General features: G+C 41.8%; 1 protein-coding gene across 1 annotated transcript; it reads right to left on the bottom strand.

The window, feature by feature from the left end:
* Window positions 1-320: 320 nt before the first annotated feature.
* On the bottom strand, window positions 321-23,423 carry LOC136422487 (filamin-A-like). Its single transcript, XM_066410257.1, has 26 exons — window positions 23,248-23,423; window positions 19,635-19,769; window positions 17,584-17,757; window positions 16,254-16,400; window positions 13,636-13,716; window positions 13,062-13,199; window positions 12,469-12,642; window positions 12,006-12,167; window positions 11,448-11,528; window positions 10,958-11,101; window positions 10,352-10,519; window positions 9,761-9,916; window positions 9,358-9,441; window positions 8,877-9,014; window positions 8,278-8,454; window positions 7,470-7,823; window positions 6,986-7,120; window positions 6,460-6,582; window positions 5,912-6,061; window positions 5,529-5,633; window positions 5,133-5,312; window positions 4,881-4,991; window positions 4,483-4,656; window positions 3,603-3,752; window positions 3,137-3,325; window positions 321-2,004 (listed from the first exon to the last, which is right to left on the bottom strand). The coding sequence occupies exons 1-26, from the start codon at window positions 23,372-23,374 to the stop codon at window positions 1,772-1,774; spliced, it is 3,990 nt and encodes a 1,329-aa protein (XP_066266354.1). The 5' UTR covers window positions 23,375-23,423; the 3' UTR covers window positions 321-1,771.
* Window positions 23,424-23,575: the final 152 nt, after the last annotated feature.

Raw genomic sequence — 23,575 nt, 5'->3', positions numbered from 1 at the left:
GTTTTGACGACGCCTCAAGCGAGGATGCACTTTTTGCTCTTGCGTGGGTGGTTTTCATTTTAGCCTTTCAATTTTTTTCTACCAAACTTAGTCTTCGATCGTCGGAAACTAGAACCTTTCTCTTTTGCGAAAACTATAAGTATAACGCGTATCTTATTACCTGGATGCCTTAAGTTCATCGACGTATTGATATAACCTTTCTCCCCTTCAGCTATTGTACATTGAATGCAAATTTTCCGAGTGCATTACTTCGCAAATCGCAATTATTGTAACGTTGATTGAATGATAACAAAACGAGCAATCGAAGATTCCAATTCATATCGGTTTTGAAATGTTTCTTTATTTGTTCACTTGTTTACTACAGTTATGATACAATTATTGTAGCCATTGCATAGTTAGATATTCAGGTAGGTTACATAGCTGTTCGGAGTGCAATCGATACTTAGTACTGATACACTTTCTTGGTTGTGTTGATGTTTTTGATAGGTATGAATGCTTAATTGTTCTTGGTAGGTATGAATGTTTAATTGGTATGAAATATGTGTTTCACATGACTGCGTGCAACCATGTTGTTTTGTAGTGACGCCCCCAGGCGATACTCCATGTGTATGACACATAATGAGTAAGTCATTAGGGACGATTACACTAACAAAAATAAACATCAAAATCTTCTGGCAAAATGGTTCAAACTGGTCCAAGCAGATCTATAGTGGTTAGAACACCGTATCCTACTGGCAAAGGGGGTTTTCGTCGCCGCCCAAGTGTATGTATAGCTACGGTCTTATACTATAGCCACCGCAAGATCTGCTTGGAGATTAGTTCAAGCTGACATGTAGAGATTTGTCAAAAACGGTAGCAAAAAAAGGCCCCATATAAGAATGTCATAAGGATATATACAATAAACAAAATACTGCGCGTTTCCTAGTCTGATGATAATTGCACTCATTCTAACCTATATGTACCCCCATTCCACAAGGACGGCGCTCTCGCCGCGCTCTCTGTCATCTAAGATTTAATTAACAGAGCGCTCAACGAATTTCATAGATAAAAAACAACCGTTTTACGCTTTGTGTGTTTTGTTGTATTTTCAACCATACTTTTACATTTTGCAAGATATTCTAATTATGAAGTCAAGGGTTACACAAACAAACACAAATCCAATTTAGGTCGCAGCGAGAGCGCAGTGCGATCGCCGTTTAGTGGAATGGGGACAATACTGGCCGTATTAGAGCTGGAATAAATATTGAATAATATCATAGCCAAGGGAACGAAAGCAACTCCGAAATACAATGCTCGATATTCCTTTTTTTTTTACAATGAGCTCCATCTAACCGTTAGATACATGTATGAACAAAAGATACATTTTCCGACGTACAACTTACCATTTATACGGGTATGTTTGGAGTTATTTTGGTACAGTATATAATAATAACAGACTGAGTAGATGGTTGTTGTATCTACATAAATAGGTAAAATAAATACAATACTGTAAAAAAGATACTAAGTATCATGTTAAGATATTGCCCTTTTCTCTCAAAGATTTGAGTTTCAATACCCTGCATAATATCGAATCATACTCAATTCTAGACATTTCGTGCTTTTGGGGAAGGTAGCTACTTCGAACGATGCTTGACAGTACGGCAAATGACTATAGAATTCGTATATATATATAATTTTTGTACACATGTATATCATGGATATTGTCACAGAAGTGTGTATCATCTTTCATACAGCTATGCTAAGTCTTCTGCACTTATCACACATTCTTGTCTTATCTTGATTTGTCAAAACTAGACCTGCTCGACCGTCTTCTTTGTCGGGATTTTTCGTAAGACTTCGCCTCGTCCGAAGAGCCGAAGACGATGACCTCGAACGGGCTCTCGTTGATGTTCTCTTCCGACCATTTGATGGCGATGACGTATTTGCCCACCATCTTGGGGGTAAAGTTCACGGCGACTGCGCGGTCTTTATCGGGCAACGGCCTTGACTCCAATTTGAATGACCCTGGGAAAAAGGATATCAACAACTTTCAAAACTTAAATCTACAATAGGCTGCTTGAATCTATTATATTCTAATCTACTACATTTTACTAAAACTCTCTCTTTTTAGTTCTTGGTCAATAGCCATAGAATTGAAGGCTTTGATGTCGAGAATAGGGTGCTAATCTTTAAATTTGGTTATCAAAATCAAAGCAACACACCGTCAAAAAGCCACTTTAGATAACAAAGACATCGGACACAGTTGCGGACACATGTGAAAAGTCTTCTGTTGCAGGGTTTGGTATGTAATCAGGTGTAACAATGCATCCACTGTTTCTGTGCCATAGGGGATTTGCTATTGTTGCAGATTACTTCCTAACAGATGGGAAAGAAGGTGTCCGGCGGATGTTTGGCGAATCTTTGATCTCGCCCTTTGTGTCGCGCATTAGCCACCTGCGATGTGCTGGGGACAACACAAACACCGCTGCTGTCGACCTGAGACATTGCTAGTGTGTGTGTGCGTTGGTGGGGGCGCCTGGCGCTGCAATGTGTTTCTGGGTCAACAGTTCATTCATTCATCTTCTTTGCTTGTTTTCCTTAGCTTTCCCGTAAGACAAACCAGTTTTCGTTATTGTCTTGAATAATTTTTCTTATTGTCTAGGCTGTTTCTAGTACACATGTAAAGGCATTTGCCAATAGAAAGTGAAGCATAATCAGTGCTAATACCCTCTTTACATCGGTTGCTAGTCAAATTGTCAACATTGATCTGCATTGACAGCTTAACAATACTTGAATTTACTTCTGCCTTACACAATGTTAACACATCGATTTTGAACGCGATCAAAGCTGAAATGTACAGAAACGTGTCGTCCATGAAGATAGTTAATCTAGTAGTCATCAGTATCTGGACCGAAACAATCTTCATATCCCCATCATCAAATGGCACATCGCTATGTCCATCTTTCCAATGTTTTGGCCAGTCCACATTGACTTGTAGCTTGCCGGCCCGTTCGCCCTCCAATATATACAAATAACTCATCCTGTTCCCCTCCTTACCAGGTTTGGGCCCGTCAACCTTGACCTGTACCTTGGACGGTCCCTTCCGCCCCCCCCCCCTACTTTATCAAAGAATGACTCGTCTTGTTCCCCTCCTTACCAGGTTTGGGCCCGTCCACCTTGATCTGCAGCTTGCCCGGCCCGGCACCGGCCGTGTGCACCAGGAAGTTGCCCCGCCAGGAGCCCAGGATGCCGTTCTTCAGCCCCGGCCCGAACGCCGTCACCTTCTTAGCATCAGGACCGCCTGGACTGGTCGGGACTGGGGCGATGTCCACTACGAATGGGCTGCCTGATGAATAACGGAAATCCAAAGATGATCAAAAGATACCCAGAGCCAGAAGTCGCCTTAGACAAGAAAGATATAATCAACTGCAGTTACAAAGAGTCAGGTAGGGGGCAAAACATGATCCGAGCTCTTTCCAGATAGCCAATATTCGTAGACATTTCTCCATCATTATAGAAATGAACACACACACGCACACACACACACACGCACACAAACACACACATACACACACACTCACTGACACACACACACACATAGTGAAACACAGTGGCCGTTTTACCTGTGATTTTCTCTCCATTATACTTGATGTCCAGTTCATGTTTTCCGGCCTCCTTTGCCCGAATCTTCATCAGGTAGATGCCGTCTTCCTTCTCTGTCAGCTGAACATCAGCCTTTCCGTTCGGTCCCAGACAACGTGCCTGAAGTAGACCTAGAAAGTACAATTTTATTACAGATTAAAACTGACATATTTCAAATGCAGATTTTGAAATTCATATCTCCATATCAGCCATTCCCATGATTCCACGATTGACTTTAGAAAAAAAATTATCAAGTATAGTTGCAACTTGCCTAATAGAATGTAGAAATAACGTGCACATATCGGGGTGATTTCTTCCATCTACAAAGCTGTCAGGAGTGTTACGTGATGGTTTTTGATGGGAATGTTGCGTGAGGCTCAAAATGAGCTCTGAGACGCATCCATCTTACTGATAGGGGTGAACCATGTCTGGTAGCACCGTTGCTAAATCCTCAAGGTCTCAAGGGAGGCGGGAATGACCCAATAAACCAAAAGGCAGACTACACAAATGCATCATAAGAGTAAATTTAAACCTTGAAAGGCTTGATTCTCTTTATCCCCCAGCTCTCCATATATTTTTATCAGAACTACAGTTCTATTTTTCGTTGAACTACGGTTCTATTTTTCTTTCGACTCCTGTTCTATTTGTCTTAGAACTCCCGTTCTATTGTTCTTAGAACTCCTGTTCTATTTTTCTTGGAACCTCTGTTCGATTTTTCCTAGAACTGCTGTTCTATTTTTCTTAGAATTAATATTCTATGCTTCTCAAAACAATGTTCCATGATATTCGACTGTTCTATTTTTCATAGCTAATATGCAACATTTCATCCTATGTTTTTGCTCCATAAAAACCTGTCCTCACCCCCAGCGCCGGCGTCCCGTGGGTCTATGGTGGCGCGGATGGTGCTGCCCAGCACGGCTCCGGTGATGCCGGAGAAGCGGACTCGGCTCACGTCGATCGTCTTCTTCACGTTGATCTTGAAGGGCGAGCCGCGGACCTCCTCTTCGTCCCAGGTTACGTGAAGTCGGTACGACCCTGGTGTGGAGGACATGGAATTAATGATTCAATATGTACTGATTATGATGATCATTGCTAACATTTGGCAGTGCTTTTTGATATCAAGCATATTTGCATATTGCTCTTTAGATTTCGCTCTTTTTTTCATCTGGAACCCCCTAAAATAAGTGTAATTGTTACATAAATGCACACCCACAACTTGTAAAAGTTGTTCTACCCTGTGACAAGCAACTGTTTCCTACCTTGTTTTTCCGCACAGTACAAGGCCCTGTACTTGTCCCTTTTCTGAGGGAAGGGCATCAGGGTGACTTCCACCTCTTCCTCTCGACCTCTCAGCACGCACATTGGCTCACCTTAAATATAAGCAATAGTTTTACTTGCATAGTTATGAACTAACTTGAAATTCGAATTTACTATACAATGTCTTTGTCAACTTACATTGCTTATTAAGTCCAAATCAAAGACGAAAGCTGTTTTCAACGATTTAAATCTACCTGGCCCGGCATCGCTTCCATCTAGAACGAACTCGGCCACTTCGTTCACGAAGGCCTCCCGAATGCCCGAACCACTCACGACCACCTTGTTCGGGTCGGATCGGTGTCCTCTAGCGTCTCCATATATGGGGCTGCAGGGGAGCTCGAAGTCCAGCCATCGGATTTGTATAAAATGTTCACCTAAACAGAAGAAGAACAAAATCACCAGTTAATTTTTTTCAAACACTATTTTTGTGCTTCTGAATGTTTCAGCATTATATTTTACACGTGTATGTCCATAGACTACACGAGAAGTAGGTTCTTATAAAACTGATGTTCAATAGGAGTGAAATGATAACCATGATACATCAGATGTCATAAACGATTGAGTGAAGGACAATTGTAAGTTACAACTACCTTCTTCTTTTGGGACGAATGTGACGTATTGTCTCCCATTATTCTTTAGTACCGTTTTTGCCCTGATTTCGCGTGAGGGCCCTTGGACAACAGCATCCAGTTCACCTGCAAGTGAGTAGGGAATAAAAGGGATGAAGGCCAAGTCAAGTATAAAGCAGCAACGGCAAAGCATTAGAGAAAGGTATCAGATAATTCATACAGGCGCACATTAGGTCATCAATTTATATGCAATACTTGCCAACATTTGTCGATGTAAATTGAATGGTTTCATCTAATTTAGAGACAGGGAAACATGACCAAAAAGATCAAATATTCTAGAGTTTATTGGAGGAACAATTTTAGACCATCCCTCCTTCTGAAGAACTTTTGGGGAGGACTCTTACCACCAGGTCCGGCATCTTGCACGTTGAATGGAAAGGTAAACTGTTCGTCTACGGTGAGAGACAGACGGTTGGTGTTCCCCATCAGCGCTCGCCAGTCTCCGAGCAGCTCCACCTTCTTAGGGTTCACAACGGTCACTTGGAATGGACTCCCTGTAGTGGGGAAGGGAAATTGTACATTTAACAGCATATGAGACTATGTGGTGGTGTGCACTAGTCTTCTGGACTTCTTGACATTACAATTATACAACATGCAATGACATATACATTCATCTAATATCTACAACACACAATTACCTTAGAATTGATTACATCAATGATGATATATACAACACCATTGATGGTCAACATCCTATGAATCAGTCGTTGCCGTTTTGGCCTGCATCTTCCAAATGCGTCACTAATGTGGTATCTACAATATAAACATTTAGGAAATAGATGGCGATATATATCAGTATTAGGTTTGCTGTTGAACGAGATAGCTAGGCCTCACGATGTTTATTTATGACAAATCATTAGATGTAGAAAGGCACTCCAGCAAGTAAGGTTACCTTCTATTTCCTGCCCGCCATACTTGGCGTGTATTTTGTAGGCGCCGACCTGTCGCGGCGTGTAGGAGGCGTAGTGCTTGTCTCCCCGCCTGTCAACTGTGCACGTGATCATGGTGCTGGGACCTGGGGAAAGATGAGAGAACAAATGGTTGATAAATAAATGAACGAATGAATGAATGAGCGAGTGATTGGATGAACGAATGACTGCATTAGCCATTAGAAGGGAACTTCCATCTTATGGCGTTTGAGTGAAATGTGTGTTTTTGTGGTCAATATTTTACAAAAACCTAAAATTACATTATACATACAATTTTACATGTACATATATCTAGATTTATATACACTCCTCGCAATTTGAAATTACCAAACGTTATAGACTTTTAGTGTGAAAAATTGGACGCTGCATTTGGGGTGCACATGATTAGTCTAGGGCCTGTATGTACATGTAGAACCTTCATGGAAAGCAAATCGTAATCACCAAGAGAGCCATGTTTAAAGAAAACAGATAAATGGGGAGACGACCCACCGAACACTTGAATTTCTAAGGATGACCTTGGATGACCTGTCGTGTCCACAACAAACTCTGATATCTTCCCCTCCACCGCCCTCTTCAGACCCTGTCCGTAGGCGGCGATCTTTTCTCTTGGTTGTATGTCTTGGTCTAGAATATGAAAATATGACATTCAACATCAGTTACATGTGTTATTTGGAGTGCACTGCAGCTGGTTACGTTTATACGATTGCAAGGATCAATAGAAGTTGTGCAGGTAGGTAACATTTCAACAATCACTCTAACACTATTGTATCTTTGCGTTCTCATCGACTTAAAAAAAGATCTTTCAGCCCTATTAAAATAAGTCGACCAAAGAAAGAAAGCCAGACAGATTGGTTGATTGGTTGGTTGGTTGGTTGGTTGGTTGGTTGGTAGGTTGAAAATCTTCCGAATTTTAACAGTCATCACATTGAAAGTTAAGATTAATGTCATTATTAAATTGAAGTCATTTTCTCACCTCTCCAGTAGTCAGGTTCTGGGATGGTGAATGCACCCGGACTTGTAGGCGTGTGTGCGGGCGGACTTCTTGCCGCGTAGAGCGCGGCAATCGCTTCGGACCTTCTCGGGCTGAGGGGTTGCGGTCTTCGGGGACTGTTCGGCTCCTGTCGGGTCGGACTGTTCGGCTCGTATCGTGTCGGGCTGACGGGTTCGGATTGTCTTCGGCTCAGAGCGGGATGATCGGGTCTCATCTGAAGCGACTTCGGCCTGCTAGGAAGGACTGTGTCGTCTTGAGGGTATATCGTCGGGCTCTGGACTTCTATGGTGGTGTGGTAGTTTTGGCCTGGTCTGACTTCGAACGCAAATGGGCTTCCTACGGGTAATGAAACAACAGTCTTATTGATGGTATTTCATGTATGATATTTGAGAGATGTGGCTGAGTTCATTAAGTTCTGTGGCCGGGGAAGGTAGCTGAAAGTATTCTGATACGTTGGCAGAAAAAAGTAATTTCGATAGTGTAGCAAAGAATACTGTCTACAGTGTTCTTACTAGGCTTATGATATTCGAAGTTGAGATGTTTCAATGCAATCTTCTACATTCAATGTTATTAGTTTTCTTATGCTATTTTCAAATTTACAAACCCGACCGAACCAAGCTGTTTGTGGGAACGAAAAATAGAAGCGTATATCAAGAAATATACATTAAGTATGCTCTTAACTTAACTATTTGTTGTCTTACATATCATACTTTCCGCTCCCGCAAACTGGTCAGTCGGGCGCCGGTTTAGAAATGTGACCCTAGCACAGTAGAAAAATGCCTGACGTTACCTGAAACTTCAAAGCCGTTGAATCTAACCATGGCGTCATGTGACCCCGCCACTTTGGGCTGGAAGTGGCAGGTGTGTTTTGTGCCGCCAGGGGGCGTCTTCACGTGACATGGGAACGTTCTTCCCGCGCAGGTGATCTCGACGGTGGGGGCGCCTTTACCCACAGCAGCGGTCTGAACTGTGGAAATGGAATAGTGACATGTAAGTCGATCTAGTTTTGTTCCCCAAAATACGACTCCTCTGTACTTACGACAGAGAGAAGGCAGAAGATTGGTACAGGATATATATATACATGCCCAATGTAGTCTATAGAAATTGCCGTAGCTCTTTTTGGCTTCACTTCCTGTTCGAAGGGCTGCAAAATTTTCCAGTAGCATGCATGTCGGGTGAGCGACAATACATTTGATTCTAACTATCAATCGTCAGATCCATACGAAGGCTTCCTGAACTCTGGGCAACGAAACTGGAAATTGCCAGTTATTACCCGCATGCAGTTGCAAGTCAATGAAGCACATCACATCACGACGTACGTGCAACCCTTGAATCTCATCACATACCACCCAACCTTACCCCTGGGATAATTAATGGAGTGTCCCTTACCCCAGAAGCTCATCTCCTGCCCCACGGTTGTGTCCTGGATGGGCCCCACCTTGACCTTGCTGAGGTCGAAGGTCTGGCAGGTGAAGGGGCTGCCGTCGATGCTCTCCCTCAGTACGGTGACGACGATGATGTGTGGACCTAAGGATGCAAGACAAACATTCACAACCGACTTGAAACTACAGTACGAACTTTTAAATTGCACAGGTAGCATCACGCCTCCACTGGTAACTTTGCTTGGGGGAAAGTATGTTGTGTAAATTGTTAAGACAATGGAAAGCATCCTTATTTGCTGTTACTAGCGGTTATTCGAGTACAGAGACAACACAAGTGACAACACTGGACAAATAAGAACTTTGTTTGATGCACCGTTTCTTTAAATATTTCAAATCCCTAGTTATAGATATGCGCTGACAAAAGTGCAGTTATTACAATATGAAAATTTTAATATCAATTGAAAACGTTAAGAATAAAAACTCTGTACCTATTTCTGTAGGCGTGAAATGGCACGTAAAATCCCCCACACCGCTGTCACGCACTTTGCATGGCACTGAAGATCGACTGGGACCTGGGGAAGAAACAGGACGCTCTTAATCGTACAAATTGCACAACTGTAATATGTTACGTCGAGATCATTGAATAGTAATAACGTGATGCTACCTATTTCTCTGGAATCTAACGTTTCTAGCAACGTTATACATTCTAGCAACGTTATACATTACGTTAATCTTCCGTTGTACATTTTTCTCTTGGTCAAAGTTTACTAGCAGAGTCACGTGTGAATCTTTCTCTATAGCTACCTGCTTCAATTAACCGATTACAACTTCATAGGATATTAAAAGCATTAGAATACAGGATATCCTAGTGTATGATGCAAAGATACTTACTGGTGACCCTGGCCTCTATGTCCTTCGAGCTGGCCCCTCCAGCCCGGGCTGTGTCCACCACGAACACGGCCTCGTTGTTGATGGGAGCCAACTGCAGACCGTCTCCTGAAGCTGTCGCTCGCCGGGCATCAACCACCTGGATCTTAAAGGGACTCCCTGGGAACAACATACAAATTATAGTGAGTATTTTAGTGCATATTAGGGCCAATGCTTGCATCTGAAAGATACATATTTGAAAGATGCAAATAGCCATGGACAATCATCGTTGTTATGTATGATGGAGGGCCTGATCTGAATGTATCAGCAGTATATTCGACGTATTCGACAATGTCATGCTGTCCGCTGGGACAAAATTAAGCAACCGGAAGTTCCATTGCAGTACGATAACCAGCCACTGGGAGGCCCAAAATCTATTAATTCCTATGTCTTATCAATACCTACCCACATACCAAATATCAAGACCATCCATGTAGGCCTTCTTGAGTACGTCATCACGTTGACAGACAGACGCACACACGAACGCTAAAGGAAGCATATCAACCTTCTGGTGAAGGTAATAAAATAGGCTAAAAGTCTAAGAGCGTTTCTCACCTGGGACGACAACCCTGTTGAAGCTGAGAGTGACGCCGTGCGGCTGAGGCGTCACGGGTAAGAATGACACCAGATACCGTCCCAGACCCCTGTCCATCATCTGCGTCTCCGTGGGCGGGTCTCTGATGATGCACTCCAGTTTACCTCCACCTGCATGACTGGTGTCAACTGGAAGAAGCAGTTGTGTTATAGTTTGTTTACAGTATACGCCCATTGTTTTTGTTTAAGGCTACAAAGAGTTCACTTATTCATTCTTCCAGCTTTATTCATAGCATTGGATATCTGCATGATATTCTTCTATTTTCTTTTGACTTAGATAAAGAGACTACCATTTCTATCTTGTCAAACATTTGTCCAGAGAATAGCGTTGTACTTATTGTTTCGACTCACATGCACCGAAGCTACCTAACTAAACAAGCAAGGGCTATATCTAATGCAAGTGCTAAGTCTGTCAGTTTGACTTTTTGCCATCTTACAAGGCGACAAACCCCATAAGAGTGTAGGGTTTACGTTCACCAAACACTGATATATAAGTTTACAAGTACAACGACGATCAATGTTGCCTACGTCCGTTTTGAAGAACGTGGCAATGTTTGATAGTCTTACCGAGAAATGACATCTTCTCGTTCAGTTTAGCTTTCTTGGCTCCTCCCAGAAGCACGTTGATCTTTCTGACGTCATATGTCATTGTCTTATAGGGGCTTCCCTCGATCTCCTTGCCGTCGTAGGTGATCCTGATGCGATGTTCACCTGTGTGCAAATAAAGCTATATATTTCTCAATCATAGTATTAGGATATGTACACTTGACTTACACACTAAATGATAAGACACTGAAAAAACTTTATTGCTCAACAGTTGTACATGGTACACTGTATGACAGCTATTAAAAACAGTACTACAAGGCTAATCTATGCTACAATTAGAACAAAATGTATTATCGACAACAGTATTTGAGTTACATTATAGTCATGTATGAATGATTTGGTCTCGCCACAAGAATACAACTGTCATACAAAACTTTAGATAGCTTCCTAATGGCTATTTATGTTATGTACGTTTATTACAGTCTCTCATCAAAATGAGCAATGTACTTACCCACATCTACAGGTGTGTATTCTACGATGTGAAAATCATCCTGTGGAGATACTGCTGCTTCTACGTCATCAAAACCCGGACCTTGGGAAAACACAAAAAATAACAAATTATACTCTTTCATGAAAAAAGACAATCAACTGTGATGTTGAGCCTTCATCAAAACACAGCTTGAAGCCGAAATGCAGAACTGGCGTGTTACGTCATGAAACTATATTCCGCCTATGCAATACAAAAGCAAACTGCCAAACAAAATAACGGAATAAGCACACAAATAAACAGGAGCAAACAAACATTCTTATCACTCCTTGACAAAGACCGATGTCGTACGGTCGAAAATTTGGGTAAGTCCAATTTTTGTGTTGGAAATTACAGTTAATACTCGTTTAAGAATGATTTCTACCAACACAGATGAACTTTCAAGCTAAAACATTCTTATTGGCTTGAAATGCCTGTGGACGAATTTCTGTGCAATTCCTAGAATATTTGCAAACTGCACACAATACTATACCATTTGGCTCGCTACTGAGGCGTCGCCAAAAAAGGAATTGAGGGGTTTACCTGTGACGTCGACCTGCAGCATGGCCACCCCCGCGTCATCAGTGTTGACAAAGAAACTCGTGGGTTTGCCCACCGGAAGTGGACGGGTGTCCTCGATGCCGTCACCGGAAACGGTCACCTTGCTGACGTCAACAAACGTCACGACGCAACGGAAGGGGTTGCCTGTGCAGATGGAAATGTATTAAAGAATGTAAACTAAACCAACCAAATTTAGAAAACGAAGTCGTTAAATTGGGTATCTACATCTGATTCAGTGCTCCAAATCAGAGACGAGGGACGCTACAGGTTTTCTTGTACATTCGACTCAGTGTTTGAATCACGTGTTCACCCAAACGTGGTCAAAAGCAGTGGGGCTATTCTATCAGAATAAAGTTAGAGGAAAAGACAACGGTAACCCCTCGTGTTTGAAAAAACAGCTTAGTCTTACAACAAAAAGTATCACACGGAAAAAAAGAACACTTACCTGGTACCAGCGAACCGTTGAACTTGACGACGACGTCATGCGGTGACATTGACTTTGGCGTGAAGGTGACGAGGAATTTGTCCTCTCCCTGCTGATATACGTCACAAGGCGTGGTGCCGTCACCGCTCGAGACCTCCGCCTCGACGTCGCCTTCCCCTGCGTACGTTGTCATCACTGCGAAAGAACGATAAAAGAAATAAATAGACACAAAATTACACTGAAAGGACAATGCTAAAGTCTGTTGAGACTGGAAATTCGCTGTCTTTTCATCTACGACATTGTTAGTTTGCATGCTGCATGAGAAGACCAGTATTAGATGAAGTACGTTGTGTATGTTGACGAACACAAACTTTTTCAACGACGAAACTTATTGGTTGAGGTTTGCTATCTAAGAAAAGGAAAGAGCTTCGGTGGTTAATAGAATGTAGTTCTTTCAAGTCTTATACATTTTCAATTCATAAACGTTGAACTTGTATTAATTTACTTACAAGCGTTCCTCGACAACGATTATCTAGAAAAGCTTTGCAATTTTACAGATACTAATCTGCAGTGACTTTAAAAGAATAGACATTGCATATAAGTGTATACCTTACCTGTGCAGGTTACTTCTTGTCCGACCCTTCCGTAACTTGGAACATCTACCGTGACCCTCGTGGGGTCATAAACATTCGTGGCGAAGGGGCTGCCGGGGAGGGAAACTCCGTCCGCCATGATAGCTATGCTGTGAGACCCTTTATGATGAATAGATAATAATATTACATCGATTTTCCAGCTTCGCACTATTACATAGTTAAGGTAATAAAAATATATTCAGAAATTGAAGCTAAAAGTAGTCATTGCAGTGACCAAAGCAGTTCTGTTATCTTGAGTAGGACTATAGATCATGGAAGCTTGGTGATAATCAAAGCACGCAATTCGGTCATCTTTGTCATATATGATAAGCCCTTTCGTAGATTCGAGTACGCGTGTGCAGTGTCAAAGGTGAAGACCCCTGGTACGTAAAGAAAACCCGTATTGGCATTGTTATGCAAATCGAAACAATGATCGAGAGAGAATTTTTTACAAGCCAGGGGCTTTCACCTTTGACACTGCACATGCGCAATCGAATCTACGAAATGGCTCATTACCCACAAGGCAATTAAAGAAGATCTCATAATGACCACTTACCCACTTCCTCCGGTGTGTACTGTATTACCAGCTTGTCACGTGATGCAGTGAAGCCACAAGGGACGTTCAGACCAGAAGGACCTGTTGGACAACAGAATTAGTTCAAGAAAATTACGGACAAAATTACAGATAAATTACACACAAAATTAGACACAAAGATTAGAGAAAAGGAAAATGTGGCTCATACGTAATTGTTGACAAAACAGTTTCGTAGAAACGTAACCGGCCGATACATTCTTACCAATATCCCATGTAATTCTACCCTTAGTACTGCCTACCCAGAAATGTAATGAGATATAGTATTGGTCTTATACTAAGAATTCTAAGAATTTTTGTTGTGATTTCAAAATGTTTTCAAACATGTGCTATGGAAAATGTGTTTTATTAAATCCAAAGTACGAAAATCCAACACTAGTCAGTCAAATTCAACATTATTTCTCTAGAATGTGCTACATATGCTGACAATTAACGTCCCCCACTTCGACAGAATGTTGTCACCAGTAGCATACAGAGGGAGGGGGGTGCATTGTGACAAATTTAAGTACCACCTGTAACTACCATTTGTTAACAATCGTAAGACAAGTACTGTATTATATCATGTATTTATTTATCTAACCTCAATGGTATTCAAACGTAATACAGGTTGCAACATAGTCTACTCTATAGTAGTTTGAATTATTTGAGAACCATAGACTTACACTTACTTAAACGCTCTATACCTGATTATTTCTACGAAAAATCTGAATCCAACCTCAAGTCACTTATGCACAGCCCGTGAAGTCATCTTCTAGATAGTATTGGTTCGTGTGACTTTTATAAGGCCGTTTTTCCTAGCCAAACTACAGACTGTTTGTTAGACGCCCAAACCAAAATGGCTTCCAGTGAGGTGTTGATGACCTTTTTAAGCAGACATAACAACCTGAAGATAATGAGCTCAGTGACGTAGTATTGAGTTAGGTTATCGCTTTCAGTGTTCCAAAACCGGTGCAAGCCCAGACCATCAAAACTAAACCAATACCAGGGGAAATCTATGAAACCATATAGAGCCTGATAATGGTCTGTCATGCTCTATTTCAGTTCGCTTTAATGTTTCTAATGGGGTCGTGAAAACAATTATCGAGCTTTGTTGAGAGTCGGGTCTGATCCAATTCAAATAAAGAGTAGATAATGTTAGAATCACGAGCACAACAGGGAGTGTCAGTCTGACCTAACCGTCATGTGCTGTTATCCGTCCAACCTGGTGTGTATTATACTGTATACTCGTCCAACCTGGTGTGGACACTCGTGGGAAAAGTATAAGAGGTTGATCGAGTTGTTGTCTTTGAAATTATCAATAAAGGCACAATCTAAACAGTCATAAAATTTTCAGACAAATCGTTGATTTGGAACTGCTCGTATGTGAAATCTGCATCAAGTCTTTTGTAGTCTAAAATCATATCAATAGGCAGGCTAGACAAACGACCTCTAGGACACTGATATATGATAAATTTGTTAACGAGACAACATACCCTTTTAACATTTAGCTACATTTTGCACTAAATCAATCTCATGTGTCCTATAGCAACATAATGTAGATTTTTTTTATGAATAAAGCAAAACTCTACATAGCAAGTTGGACAGTAATGCAATGTCACTGAACTCAATAGAACAATGTTGCCCTCTAACCCGTGAAACTGATGACCTTCGACCTTGTTTCCGCTACCACATTAGTGTCAAAGTGTTAACATATGTCAACCAAAGTTACCTTTGACTTAAACTGTCTTCCATAAAACTAAACAAACATCATATACTCACAAATGTCAACAGACTGCTTCCATAACAATTCGGAAATGTCAAGCTCTGTTTTGACCAGATAGTGTTACGCCTACGTCTGACGTGCTCTCTCCTATGATATCATCGAACACGTATTCGGGATGGCACCCACCAAGGATCCAAGGAATGTACCGCCTCAAGGCATGTCGCTCCGAGTCTTTTGTGTGAAATCTTGAGTAGAGGAGGCCATTCTATTCACGGCACGAGTAGACGAACTAGATAATCAGTCAAACCCGATTCAAGTCTGTCATTGACAAGGCTTCGAGTCATCGGCCTCGAGCCGTACCCCAAAATATGCAAATGAACAAAGGCGATCATGATTATAGTTTTCCACCCTCTTACCTGCCAAATACCATGGGTGCAACCACCTCGTATAATCATAATCTGGTGACATTAACAATCTTAGGTTTACCCGCGGTCAGGTTACAGTTTGGTGGTTGGCTAATAGATCATTATGTGCATGTGAATTATGTTGAGGGTAAATAAAGATGTTGTTAATGTTCTGCTATTTGAAGAAACTGGGGCTAGTGACTTTTATTCAAACTTTTACCAATAGTGAACGTACTTGACTGTAATACTATTACACATCTACAGAGAAAAGTTTCAAAATGACAAATACAGCTGGGTTTTGTTTGTCAAACATTTATCAAATCATGGATTCAAATGGTCTAACCGAATGTCTTTGGGTAGATCAGTCGACAACAGAACTCTGTTTCAGACCAATCTAGCTTCTCCTCCTGGCGGCTCGTAACAAACTGCACCCCCACACATTATTTCAATAACTGCTCTAACGAAGTGGTACTTACTGGTCACGGTGATGTCACACTTGGCCGAGCCGATGTTTCCCGGGTCGACCCAGAAAGTCGTCGGCATGCCGACGGGCACAGCTCCGAGGCCTCCCGTCCGCGACTGCACCTGCCCCGCGTCCATTATTATACACTGGTGCGGGCTCCCTAGAAATAAATTTGAAATAAATTTCTCACGATTTCAGATGAAACAATTGTGGCATTCACCAAATTTAAGTTTATATAATTCATGTCAGCCTACCTAGTAACCCTACCATACCCAACTCTACACTACACTACACTGCCCTGCCCTATACAACAAATATCATCAAAATCTGTTGTTCTGTTTACAAACTAACTTACAAAGACGCAGTACCAAAGGAATCTGCTTGGGGTCTGATATATGTCTCACTTTTCTGATAGGTCTAGAGCTACTTACACACGACCATATTATGTTTTACAAAAATAAACAACACAGCGGCAGTTGTAATGAAGGTCGATAGGGGGCAACAATGCAACCATTTCTTGACGGGTTCATGACCTTGCCTTTCACCAAATATCATAAAAGTCCGTCTAGACTTTAAATGTTTTCTAAACAAACACAAAACAACGACACCGAAAACATGAACCCCGCGTTCAGCTGATAGGTAATTATCAGCATAATAGAATGACCGTAAAAAAGGACAACACGGCGACTATATAGTGATTGATGATATTGTGGTAACGATTTTTCAAGGGGCAATTTGGGTTAAACGACCAGAAGGTTCGTTTGTCGGTTAATAGCTCTGACTGAGTTGGCGTTTCCAGGTGTTAACTTGGAAGTCATAAAACCATAAGTTGTATATCAAAGTAAAGGTTTTACTTTCGTTACCTATCTTTTGGAATGGCACGATACTTTCAGAGCGAGAAGGTAAAATGAGGGGAAAACACGCAAAGGTAGTTGCAGTGATGAACTGTGGGTATTCATTCATCCATTCATTTGTTTAAGATTTATGCCCGATCTGTACCGATGGGGTGATGGCATGCATTGTCATCGTCATCAGCGTCAACAACAACAGTACCATTATCATTATCACCATCATCGTCATTATTATCATCATCGTCGGCATCATCGTCCTCATTATCATCATCATCATCATCATCGTCATCATAATCAATATCATCATCATCGTCATCATCATCATCACTACAATCATCGTTATCATCACCATCGTCGTCATCATCGTCATCATCACCATGGGATGGAGTATAAAATACAAAATTGACCCATACTCATGGTATCTATGAGTACAAACACACCTAAATTCTAATTATGTATACGTTTCACTTGTAGTCTATAGTTCTAACAAACCTGGTGTGAGCTCGTTGTTGTATTTGACCATGATGTCGTGCGGGTCCACGGTCCCCGGGCGGAACATGAGCTGGTGTTTGCCGGCGGCTTGCTGCACCAGCCGACTGGCCACCTCCGCTCCCCGAGCCCGAACCTCTACGTCTAGCGACCCGCTACCGGCAGAACTGGTGTCAACTAGTCAGGAAGCAAATAGAAAGGTTATTTGCAAGTTCGTGCCCAAAGGATACATCCAAGTACTGTTCGGAAACATACATGTGGAAGAGACATAGGAAACATACATGTGACAAAGGCAGTGATTGACACTTTGTAACAAGAGACGAATTCAATAATAAAAGACCAGAGAAGCTTCAGTGACATGACAGAAGTATTTACTTGGCCTACAATGTTGCAAAATGATTTAAATACTAAATATATACAGTACCAAACTTAACTGTTAAATGTCTTGAACAAAGAGAATTCACAGGAACCCAATGATTACGATTCTAGCCTTACTCTTGATAACCTTTGATACAGCAGTTATCATATGAATGCTCTTTCTAGCTGTCTGAAAAGAGTATTACCCCCTACCCGATGGCTTTTAAAGCAAGTTTTCCCCTTTTGTCCCTAGAAATATGATCTGTACAATGTTGTAACTAGCTTTATGCAATGCCAACTTCATGTGCATTACGAAGTGTATATCCAAACACTGAATCGCAAACATTCACTTAGAGTGTGTTTCTTTATTGATATCGTGACTCCAAAGCCCTAGAGGGGGAAAAGGAAAGAGTCGAAAGTTAATGGACAGATGTCACGTAATGGACACATTAGGTGTATAAACATGACCTTGATGACTCCAAGAAGCATTTGTAGACAGGACAACTAACCTATTAGTACACCGGTTATAGCTTTCAGACGTTATTTCCTTCGCCAAGAAGGTTATGTTTTGGGTGCCCTTGTGTGTCTGTTGCCAGCATAACTAAAGAAGATGTAAATGGATCGCTATGATGTTTGGTAGGTGGGCAGGGACGGGAAAACAATGGTCAAGTTCGATGATGGTCCTCCTAGCGGCTTTTAAAGGTATTGCAGCAGAACTTCCAGTTTTCATATCTCGTGTTGGGTGTTGTTTTTTAGTGACAGACGGCTCTTGCTTAACTTTGAGGTCACAAACACAGAAAAAAACTTCTTCAGCTAGCACCGATATGTCTTACCATCTATATTCTAACAGACTATCTCAAGGACAGAATCCTATTGTTACATTCTATTACAGTTAAAATGGCGGATTTGAGGTCTTTACGAGTTACATAAACCAAGGTCATTATGTAATGTCCTTGAATAATCTATCACGAGTGGTCAGTCGGTCACGCAAACTTGCACATGGTTCATTCATTCTTTAGCAGTCGGGATCATCAAAGAGAATTTGTCAACAATTCTAACGAGGTTTCTGTTCGAGCATAACGATGTTTGCTCTTAATGACCTTCAAAACATCTTAGTATCCGGAAAGGTCACCGAGAACAATAGCTTTTAGGGACACTGTGAATGGTGAACAAAAGAAAACGATACAGAAAAGATCAACGGAACAAATCCAATTAGAATTTCTCAGAAAAGAAACGATGGTTTCGACATTTCCACAATTATAATGTCAAGCAAGCCCGAATTATCACCAAGAATAAAGTTGCATTCTTAAAAAGAAGTTGACGCTATATGCTCGTAACACCGGGTAAGAGATTATCAATGAAACGGATCGTATCCAGAGTTTCATATTACAATTTTCAGTGCTTCAACATCCCTTAACACTTCGAAAAACAGTGTGGCAAAATTTGTAAAGATGCCCACAGAGTTTAAAGTATTCTGCGATATTTTCACAAGATTATGAATAAAAAGACTTCTGCCCAGGCATTCGCTCGTCTGATAGATTTCAGTCCTTGCCCATCATTTTACAGAGATGGCGACGAACCATTTTAAGCACTAAGCACTCAGCGAACCAAAGTATTACACTGTGATCCTTTAATCCTTTCTAGGACAAGGTAAAGCGAAGGAAAGTATATTATGAAGTTGGAATCAGACAACTTACTTGGCACGACGACTTGCTGTCCGAGTTTTCCTCTGGGGATGTTCAGTTTCACTCCGCTGACGTCATAGGCGTGACTGGTGAAAGGGCTGCCGAAAATTTGCATACCAGACAACCGGACTTCGATGTCATAGTCACCTATAGGGGAGAAATGTGTGAGAATTATGGTGAGGTATGAATGATATCTTATCTTTCTCTTTTACTCACTTTCTTTTACATTAAAGAACGTTGGAAGACAGGAACTATTAAGAGGCGAGGTAGGGAAAGACGGGGAGAGAGTGACATAGAGCGAGAGAGCGAGAGAGTGAGAGTCAGGGGTAGAAAGAGAGAGGGAGGGCTAGAGAGAAACATATCCCGACACATTGGAAAACAAGGTTTTAAACCGCAAATGTCTTATTTTCCAAGCAAATGAGAGATGGAGAGAGAGAGAGAGAGAGAGAGAGAGAGAGAGAGAGAGAGAGAGAGAGAGAGAGAGTAGGAAAGAGATGCTGTAGGATAAAAGAGGAAGAACTGTGAAATTCACAGGCGACACAAAGCTATTAACAACCATGACAACTACCTACACATAACAATAGCGAGAAAATTTTAGCGAAAAACAGCAGACATTCGTTCGGCATCTGAACTTTCTAGAGTCTTGTTCTCTGAACGAAGGGAATGTTATCATTCGACCCATCGCTCTAGGCTACGAATATTTGGCATTGTGGCCCTGTCTATTACAAAAATGCAGACGGGCGACTCGAGTTTGTTGCCTAAACCAACGAACATGTCTATCATGTCCATTTGAATTCCAGTTCCGCAAGTCTATGTCATTCTTCCAGCATGCTTTTAAATGTCTTTCCGAAGAATGATATTCTTAGATAAACAGTGCACGAATAGGTGGCTAAAAGGGACGTGTGTAATGTATATGTACGACGTATGTATCAATAAAGGGCGGCATTCTCGTTATTTCGTGCGCTTAATGCTTGGCTACCCTATACATGAGAACTGTTTTAACACGTTAGAACACAACTAGTGCAGCACAAAATGCACCATTAGTTGCGGATACGCATGATGTGTTTCCATCACAACGATACACATAAGCAGAATCATAGAGGTATACTTGAGACTGTAATCATTTTCTAACCGATTACTAATCGAGATCTGTGGTGAGTGATTACGTTCTGGCTTACGCCACCTACTCTCCAAGCAGATGTTAGGCTTAGGCTTGTTTTTGACGTCTTTTTATGCGTTTCTGTTGTGTCGCGCTTTCGTGCTTTCTATTTTGTCAGCTTGTTTTTTCCAGTTTGGCTGGTGGACGAAATGCAAACCTGACAACGATTAGAAGGACAAAAACGCCTAAAATGACGTCAAAAAAGAGCTAGCCGGAGCGGAACAATTTGCTTGAAGAGTATGTGCCACCCATCGTTGTTTGACCTAAATAATAGGCACGACAGATTAAACAACAATAAAACAGTATATTTCCATAGCAACCGACGCCGTCGCTATAGCTCGGCCGACAGACATGATGCTTACAATACAAGGATGCAAAACACTACGCTCCAAGCAGAGGTCAAGCTTCGGCTTGTTTTAGTTGACGTGTTTCCATGCGTTCATTTCTGGCTTTCTATTTTGTCATATTTTCTTTTTGTCTACCAAAACTCCAAAAACAAGCCGACGCCTAACCTCTGTTTGAAGAATAGCAAAACACAGGCATTTGAAGTCACTTCAAAATGCACCGTAAATTCCAGAAAGCCGTTGGCCTTTTGCCGACTTTATCCAAGAAGCTTAAAATAGAAAGCAACAACCTCTCTGCCATTGACTTCCCCTGAACCACAACATTCCTCTATAAAGGTAAAGGTAGTCCCATGACCTTTCTGTGGACGTGGGGCCAGTGGGTTGTTATCCGCTGTGTCTAGGGCACGGTATTGGAAGGCGGAGCCCATCCCTCTCCTTCCACCGCCGTTTACCTCCCCAACCGAAGTCAGGTACGGAGGTACCCGGGCCCATCTTTACACCTAGAAAGTCGTGTTAAGTGCCTTTTCCAAGGGCACAACGTCGGTGGCATGTCAGAAGATTTGAACCCAGGACGCCCTAACCGCTACGCCAGCTTAACGCCACATTCCTCTATAGTTCATGCCATACAGGTGTATACGTAGCACTTCGGACCTTTGTAACATATCTGCGCTTCGGTGTCTCTTTGTGTGTCTGTGTGCCTTTCCCCGTGTCTACCGTCGTCACTTCCGACCGGTTCTGAATGCTATTGTCCATGACACAAGGCATGTCCTCTTCCAAAACGCAAACACAGCCATTTTAGAGGGTTGTGGCTGTACGTGGACTGTAAACTCCAAGCAGATGTTGTGACGGAAGATCGTTACTTTTTCTGGTAGCACAGTTTGTTTCGGACACACAAAGGCTGTGTCTTTTTTTAAACTTTGCAAATGGGGCCAAATTGCGTACGTAAACAGGCAAAAGTATTGGATGAATGGAAAGACATAAAAATATTTAAAATTTCACCAAGGAGTCTTGTTATCTTTTAATTGTAATCTGTCAATGTATTCTAGCTATACTGGAAAAACGCAGGAAAACAAAACCATTTCCCCTCCAATTTGATACCGAATTCGGTAGTTTCGGTAGTTCGATAAGTTCGAACTAGACTCTTTTGTACATCTGGTGTGCCATTCTTTTTTCTATCGATTGCTGATACAGATACTCAGCTTAAGGGGACAAAGTCAAACTTATATACAACCGTGAAAACATAGAAGTCAATAGACAGGCTCTAGTCGATCAATAAATACAATGCGGTTAATGGTATCCCACCGGTGTTTAATTAAGCCGTAATGAAGAGGAACTAGAGCGACATCGGACACCGCAGGTCAATACGTGAGTCTCCGATTCCTTCGGGCTTGAAGAACGCAGATGGTTCTTTTGTGCTTACATGTCATACTTGTATCAGGAAGTATGTTTACTACCTTCGCCAAGAAGGTTGTGTTATCGGATGCGCCTGTGTGTGTGTGTGTGTGTGTGTGTGTGTGTGTGTGTGTGTGTTTGTGTGTGTGCGTCTGTCTGTCTGTCTGTCTGTGTGTGTGTGTACACGATAACTCGAGGATGCCTGGGTGGATTGTCTTGATATTTGGTATGAAGGTAGCGACTTTAATTTCTATGGTACTGCAGTGGAACTTCCAGTTTTGATATCTAATGTTCTGGAAAAGCTATGGTCACGATTTTTGATGATAGATAGCTCTGGTGGGTGGGAAGAAATTACATAAATGGCTGTTATCATGATTTCGTATGGTTCCAATAATTGAGGGTTGGATTTCAGAGGGTTGGAAAGTAATGTGTTGTCTTGATACGCAATGACATATATTTTTCTATTTAAAGATTATTATCAGGATCTCTCCCTTCCGGAATAGCCTCCACCAGGCCTTCTCCTCCACCAGGCCTTCCTGCGGGGGCACGGATCGTAGAATTTGGCAAAAAAGGAGAATAATTGGTCAGGAGAGTCAGTCCACTAGAAGGTTAAAATGTCCCCTTAACTGCGCCTGCAAATGAAAACCTTTGGTGGTCAATCTCTCCTGGCAATTGTTTTCCCTTTAGCCAGCGTAGTCAGTCTAGCAGAGCCTACTCCTGTAATACTCACCCACTTCTTTGGGCGTGTACTGCACTAGAAGTCGGGGCTGAGTTCCGGAATAGTGACTCGGGACGATCTCCGCAGAGGGGCCTGGAAAGAGACAGGAAAACACAGTCGTGAGGTTAAGGGCAAGCATGAAAAATCAAGTCACTGGAGAATAGAACAAGTTATTGATGTTTGATCTTCTAGATTTGCCATGTTCTAGAAAAATAAACGTTAACTAGAATTGCAGTTGCATAATTCCATCCCATATTTTGCTTACTTTGAACATCTGGGAGTCCTGGTTACGCGTTACTAACATTTCATAATTACAGTTTTTCAAGATAAAATTGTTTTG

The sequence above is a fragment of the Branchiostoma lanceolatum genome, chromosome 17, assembly GCF_035083965.1.
Source record: "Branchiostoma lanceolatum isolate klBraLanc5 chromosome 17, klBraLanc5.hap2, whole genome shotgun sequence".
Lineage (NCBI taxonomy): Eukaryota > Metazoa > Chordata > Leptocardii > Amphioxiformes > Branchiostomatidae > Branchiostoma > Branchiostoma lanceolatum.
The sequence above is the reverse complement of the archived record's forward strand: the minus strand, read 5'-3'. Positions and strand labels throughout refer to the sequence as shown.

What these genes read in the sequence shown, in the direction of transcription:
- LOC136422487 (XM_066410257.1), bottom strand. Translation starts at nt 23,374, where the DNA reads ATGCTTGCCCTTAACCTCACGACTGTGTTTTCCTGTCTCTTTCCAGGC. An exon ending in GTACACACCGGAGGAAGTGG is followed by an intron (nt 13,200 to 13,635) that starts GTAAGTGGTCAT and finishes TTCATCATAAAG; the next exon opens with GGTCTCACAGCATAGCTATC. An exon ending in TTTCACGCCTACAGAAATAG is followed by an intron (nt 9,015 to 9,357) that starts GTACAGAGTTTT and finishes TTGCATCCTTAG; the next exon opens with GTCCACACATCATCGTCGTC.